Source organism: Alosa pseudoharengus, unplaced genomic scaffold (assembly GCF_046254945.1).
Source record: "Alosa pseudoharengus isolate Yale_2024_CS ecotype anadromous, Long Island Sound unplaced genomic scaffold, YU_APseudo_1.1 YU_APseudo_1.1_scf_6, whole genome shotgun sequence".
Classification (NCBI taxonomy): domain Eukaryota; kingdom Metazoa; phylum Chordata; class Actinopteri; order Clupeiformes; family Clupeidae; genus Alosa; species Alosa pseudoharengus.
In genome coordinates, this window is record NW_027468848.1 from 17946707 (window position 1) to 17953814 (window position 7108).

Below are 7108 nucleotides of genomic sequence, written 5' to 3' on the forward strand. Positions count from 1 at the left end.
TCTGTCTCACACACACAAGCGTCTGATACGCATGACAGGTGGGTCACCAGCACTCTTCATCACACACACACACACGTGCTGATGCAAGTGACAGGTGGGACAGCAGCACTCTCTGCATCTAAAGTCACTCAGGACTCACACCAGAGAAGGGCATTTCCACTGCATGGTTTAGTTTACAAACCTCGGTGCATTACCCTAAAGTAAGCCGTAAATCTCCTAAAAGAAGAGCTCTATAGCTTTGTTTTTCTAGGAGAATGAAGCCATAGGGCTCACCTTTTTTAGGAGGCTTACCACCGAGTTACCTTACTCAGGTTTGCCACTAACCCATGCACTTGGAATACGTCTCGCCTCCTGCGCACAATAATACCACCAGGTCAGACTCTGTGACATCTCTGTACATCAGTTTATTTACAGGATACTATGTTTACCTTAATGCCAGATAACACGATTATATGTATTACATAAATATGAACATGGTAAGTTGTTTTTTTTTCCTTTGTACAAATTTGCATATACCTAACAGGTGAAAGTAAAACTCAAAACGGATACATACAATTCTTTTCTTTTGAAGCCAGTCCTAAATAAGTAAAAGAAAACCAACAGTGAGGTTTGTTTATGTACATTACGCACACAAATCTACCAGAGGTATGGTAAGGGATGGTGGAACACAAAGAGACCAAGAAACAGCCCAAAAGTCCATAGTGGAAGAACTACTGTAGCGATACAATTCTTTTTCTATTGTGTTTCTTAGTGAACAAACAAACAAACCAAAATGGCAAGCCTATTCCAGGTTAATTCAGCTTGAGTCAAGATATGGAGAAGAGTTTTATAAAAAACGAACACTCATACACACGCACACCATGGTTACATACCGTACCTGCTCACATATTCAAAATATGTGTAATACTCACTCTCAAAGAAAGAAAAAAAACTATGACAAATACATTTACTCACAATTAAGATGAAGATTATTGTCAATGACCCCCAGTTCTTCACACATTCCTGGGCTTCAACTGAACATTTCTCAAATAAGATGGGTCCTAGATCAGCATCTTCACAGAAAAATCTGCTCTTTTTTTCTGACAGCATGTTCCTCAATTCAATAGCATGGCCCTTCAGGTGACAGTTTCGATCATTAGTCTATACAGAGCCTCGACTCGCTCTCCAACAGGCAGACGAGGTTGAGGCGGGAGCTCATCAGGAAAGCCAACCGGCGATAGCTTGATTAAATATGGACAGGCGCCACTAAGCACTTAACTGGCAGACACGGGAGCTTTTGTCCACTGACCTGCCTGACAGGGGAAAGAGAGAGATGTGTTTTCCTGGAGAAAAGGAGAGAACAGGTTCACATTCAGGCGTTTTTCACACCTCGCTCGCTCGGCGATACAAGATGGCCTCTCACTGGCTTTCATAATCAAATGACGCTCGTCTAACCAATGGACTGAAACTCGGCACAGAGGATGCTGCCCCGGAGCACTCAGGCTAAAATAACGGAGGATCGGAGGAGAGGTGCTGGGGCGAGGCTGCATCCTGGTCCACCCAGTAAATGTCTACATTTTTGGCACACAGCATTCTCAGACTCCTTCGAACCTGTCAATCGAGATGGGGATCGTCGAGAAGGGGCAACACTTTTTCCATCTTCCCTGAAAAGTGTCCTGGCCAGATATGCAAGACGTACAGAAATAATGACTATGGTTTAAAAGGGAGAAAAAAGCAACAACCTATTCAAACAAACACATAAAGGGAGGAGAGGAAGAGGATGAAACAAAAAAAAAGGAAACACCCTCCCCCCCTTCAGAAAACAACAACAACAAACATAAACAAAAAAACAAACAAGAGACAATTAAGATCGCTGCACGTGCACCATTCTCTCAAAACAAAAAAAAAGTTTTCTTTCGCTCTCAGAAAAAAAACGAATTGTCTATTAGCCACTCCAGCGCCAGTGTTCAGATCAAAGTTCCCAACATTCTCCCAGGCGGGGGAGAGCTTATATTCTCTGGATCTTGTCTGCCACGACCACGGGGTTCTCCTTGCGGATCTTGGCAGCAGCCTCCGCCTTGTAGTCATATGTGCAGTTGTGGATGTCGGAGTATCGATGGAGCCCGCAAAACAGGTTCCCACACCGGCAGTCAAAACCTTAAGGCAGCAGAGCAAAAACAATGAGGCATGTGGTATGAGGACAGGGATAGACAGAAAGAAAAATGTCTGGGGCCAACCAATCATCCAGACAAACCATCCAGGGCTCACCTGTTAGTCCCACCCGCTTGCGACACATGAAGCATCTGTTCTTCTTGGGCTTGGGCAGCTCAGGGGCCTTGGTCTCGTCACAGGCCTGGGCAAGGGCAAGGCTGGAGGAGGAGCTCGGCTGGGTGACAACTGCAGTGAGAAAGGGAGAGGGAGGGGGGCACATTTGCATTTGTTAAAGAGAAAAAAAAATAACTGTCACACCGACTAAGCAAATGAAATGCACTCTCTAGCCCTTGTCTGTGTGGGGTGGGGTGGGGTGGTGTGGTGTGTGTGTGTGGCCATGTGTTATGAAACTGGGAGTGAGAAGCCAGAGTAGAGCCCGTTGCTTTGAGGGATGAGCCAAGGCCACTGGAGGTGTCCAGGTTCGCTGGACGCTCGGTCAGTGGCGGGGATTTAAGAGTGCAGTAGCCTGAAGCCGAGCTGTTTTGGCCAGGACCCACACTGACAACGTGCACCTTGATGTGATTTAAAAGCGGCCTATTTTAGAGGAGCTTAATCTTAATGTCTGCCTAATGCCGGAGACAAAACATACACAGACAGACAGGGCAGAGAGAGGAAACAGAGAGGTCCCAAAATAACAACAAACCTCAAAAGTGTCTGGCCTACAAGGGCAGGGCAATCTTGTTCTTGTCATATATGAATATAAAAATATTATTTTAGTATACACATATTGTACATACACTTAAGAACTGTGGTTGTTGGTGGTGGATGGTCACAGAGGTTATGTCACTTCACATGAACAGCTAGGTTATATGCAAATGGGGATGGTGTGTTTGGAAGGAAACACTTTTGAGAATAGATGATAAGGCCTACCTGCCATAGCCTAGAACCGGTAGATTAGCTCCGTTCTTTGAATAGCACATAGATTTGGCAATGTACAGTATAACAATACAGCCCTTTCATTGGCCCAGACCAGGGTTCAGGTTGTGTAAGTACACACTCACTAACCACCTTTTTACATTATATACAATGCAGAATTACTTCACAGGGTGTTTGTCAATATCTGGATCATTATTTAGAAACGTAGCATTTGGTTTTATTAAACTGAACACAGAGTAGAGCCGTGGTAAAGCCATGTGTCCATTATCTTTATTAAGCAATCATTAATACATAAAAATTGATCTACACAGGAGCAGTCACCTCCTGGTGACCACGCCTGATCAAATTGATTTCTGTACATGTGGAAAAGACTCAAATTACCTGGCTCTGCAACTTCCGATTTTGGCGACGTGACCTTCTCTTCTCTGGAGATGCTCATTTCAGTCATCTGCTGTGTCACAGGCAAAGAGGCTGCTGGGACGGTTCTACACAGACCAAAATAGGGCAGAGCAGGACACAGAGATGGAGAGACGGGGGAGAGGGAGGGACAGAGAAAACTAGATCAGGCACAGCAGGACTCCATATTAGAACAGTGGGCCAATTCTGATACCCTGTTCCACCGTCATCTCTGAAAACCATAAATATTCAACTTAATGCAGTCATATCACAAAATGACAGGTTAACTTAAACTAATCTGTGCTTTGCACAGGTAATTCAACTAGTTAATGTACAGACAGTGGCTGGGTGGGGGTGCTCTTACTCTCTGGTGGTGTCTGTGTTGGGCACGGCTGGAGGTTCAGCGGCTTTGCTTAAGCTGGCTTCTAGTCTCTGGATGGCCTCTGCTGCCGGGCTACCAGCAGCACCTGAGATGAAGCAAAGAGATTGTCAGCCACTGATTCCCTTGTTAGCACAGCACAAGTTGAGATGGAAGGATGTAAAGGAAGGAGGCATATCTCTCTCACACACACTTTCTCACTCTCCTCACACTCTCTCTCTCTTTCTCTCTCGCTCACACAAACACCTCCTCTCTCACTCTCGCTCTCTTTCTCTCTCTCACACTCTCACACACACACAGACACACATCACACACAATCACTGGGACCTGATAACGACCCTGAGATGAATGACCTGATTTAATCACAGAGATAAATAAACCGATCAGGACTTTCATGCAGAAACTCATTCATTCTACAAAAGAAATATAGCCTAATGAAGTAAGAGGTCTTTCAAGGGTAAACATTTTCTGATTTCCTCAAGCCAGATTAACGCAAGTGACATGGCTTTGGGAAAGCTAGAGACAGACAGAATGAACGACTGCATTGATTCTGCAGCAAGAAAGGTACTTACCTAAGGGACTCATGGGGCTCATGCGGTCGCTGTTTTGCTGTCGGTTTATGTTCTCCTTGTAACAAACCGAGCACATGCCATTGGTCCTAGGGTTGCCGTAGAAACCACAGCCGGTGGTACACAGTATGGGACTCTGATTCGTCTCTTGAGCCATCGCTGAGGTAAATAGAACTACGTCGATCTGGGGGGGGGAAACAAGGCCCAGTCAACAACAGCTGCATTGGTGACTCAGGCAGTGTGACATGGTCCGTGGAGTACAAACACAAGATTCTGACTCTCTCCTACCCATTTAACGTTGATGGCCAAGGCAAGCACCGCTTGGGCCTAGCAATATAGGTTCTACGTCCAGCCACAAACAAACTGCGATATTTCCAGTTAACGTGGACTCGATGGAAATACAGGCTACATGGCATGGCAAGTGCATGTAAATGTTGACATAACGTTATTTAGCGGTGAACGCGAGGAGCTGTTCAAACATGTTTTTCAATAATTGTCCTTTTTCTGAACGTCTCGTCGTGGTTGTATTGACAATAGTGCAGACAACAGATTTATTTCTCTTCAAGTAGAATGGATGGGAGAACCTTGCAAGCTAAAGTTAATGCGGGTAACATTTGATAGCTAACTTTAGCCAAATAATCCTGATAGTAACGTTATAGCTAGAGAGCAAGTGTTTTGCTGTCTGAAACATTTCGTTAAAATGCATCGACGTTAATAGGTGGGTGTAACACTATGCTATGTAGGCTGTGTCAGGTAAAGCTGGCTAAGTTAGCTGGTTAAACCTAAGGGTGGACTGACGTGATCCATCCATCTGCTAAGAATGCTAACTACCGTTAGCTATAGACCCTTTCAACAATAAAAACAAAAACAATGCTTGAACGTTCTATTTGGGCCCCAATCTACTTCCTCTGCATTAAGATAACATATGGAATGTTAAAAAGGAAGTCTTGTGGGGCCAACTATGATACTGAGAATGGAACTCTCTTGAAAGGGTCTGTCCAGAATGGTTAGGTAGGCTACCTAGCAAGAGCAAACTCTTGAAAGGCGTTACACTGGGGGATGTTTTGCCAACTCACTTAGCTCGATACCAACATTACACATTAGTCTCTCATTTCGCTGGACAACGTTAGCAAAGCTACCTCGCCAAAGGTTAAATGGTTAACGTTAGCTTCTTGCGACAGCAAACCTCTGTAACGTTAACGCCATAACGTTACCGTAACGTTACACATTCATTTTATTTCAGTCTGCTAGATTAGTTACGTTTGGGAACATTTGTCCTTATTTTACCGAGGATTTATTGAAATTGTGCTTTGATTGTTGCTTGTTGAACGCAATGGTGACGTTAAATACAGAGCTTGGGTTAACGTTACATAATAAGACAGACCTGGTAAATTACTGAGTGTTTTAAGAACAGCAGATTTGCCTTTCACGGCAATCCAACTTACTAAACACGCGACCGCTTGGGTACGTCCCGTGCTTTGCGCTTCCCGTGGCTAGTCACGTTCGAGGGCTTGTGATCTTTCTAGAGGTGGTGACAACTTGAGAGACTTTGTTTACCAGGACCCACCCGTCCGCCTGATGACTTGGCTAGGCAGATGCTGCATTCAACAAAAGGTCGCGAGCTATTAATATTATCGAGCTAACGTTAGTCACAAACACGAACAATTGACAAAACACACCAATTTAACATTATTTACAGCTAGAGACTACATTTATGTTTCTTTACAGACATGACCTAGCAGGCAATCGTCGCTTCTCGATAACAATATCCTCAGTCAGCTAACGTTAACTGAATTAATCTGTCTCGGTTCTCCTCTTCCATAGACGTCAATAGAATGTATTATTATGACAAAAACAAGCTAGCCATTTCATCGAGAGAGAGAAAAAACACTGATATGTGAACTCACCCGTCAATTTCAACTATATATACAAAAGCTGGAATTAGGCTTTTTCAAATGCGAGGAAATTTGCTTGTAAATAGGGATTCTCCTCTCCTTGTTCTCTCGGTCCTGGGCGACGAGGATTTATTCGCATGAACCCTTTCTCCCTGTCCTATCTTCAGTCTCACTGTTTGTTTCCTTCTTTAGTAAGAGGCGTGGTCGAGAACGCCACTGCTCAGTACACGTGTCCTGATTGGTTACCATGTAGTTGTTGGGGGTGGAGTGGTCAAGTAGCCAAAGGCTTTCTTTGGGAGAAACATACACTGTTGTAATTCACGACCTGTGACAGTCATAACAGAGACCTTATACCTCTTTGTTTGAATTTTGTATAGGCTACCTCTACTCGACAATATCTGAATTTGTTTTATAATTTCGTTGAGCACATCTGTTGCAGTCAACACAGGTTTTCAGGTCAAACAGGGTGAAACTCACATAGTGTAAATCTCTTTCAATCTTCAGCCTCTTTCAGTCTTCATGACTAGTTTCTGGACATTCACGGTAGTTTGTGAGTATGCATGTTGATTTGGCTTGACTATCCATAGCCCTGACTGATACTACTTTATTCTTGATAAGTATTTTTTTGTGGACAGTGGAGCTAATTTGTATGTGATCTTCTGAAACCAAACAAAGCAACAACAACAAGCCAAAGTTATTTGTAGTTTATAAATGCAGTTACAATTTGAAACAGTTTTAGGTCTGGTATGTTTGGATGGTGCTGAACTGCATTTATTTGTGCCTTGTGGAATTCCCCTTGTTTT

General features: G+C 43.8%; 1 protein-coding gene across 1 annotated transcript; it reads right to left on the reverse strand.

Annotated features, from left to right (window-relative positions):
• Nucleotides 1-384: 384 nt before the first annotated feature.
• Nucleotides 385-6472, reverse strand: zfand5a (zinc finger, AN1-type domain 5a). Its single transcript, XM_076270094.1, has 6 exons — nucleotides 6318-6472; nucleotides 4414-4594; nucleotides 3827-3929; nucleotides 3448-3551; nucleotides 2248-2376; nucleotides 385-2136 (listed from the first exon to the last, which is right to left on the reverse strand). The coding sequence occupies exons 2-6, from the start codon at nucleotides 4565-4567 to the stop codon at nucleotides 1988-1990; spliced, it is 639 nt and encodes a 212-aa protein (XP_076126209.1). The 5' UTR covers nucleotides 4568-4594; nucleotides 6318-6472; the 3' UTR covers nucleotides 385-1987.
• Between the last annotated feature and the right edge of the window lie 636 nt (nucleotides 6473-7108).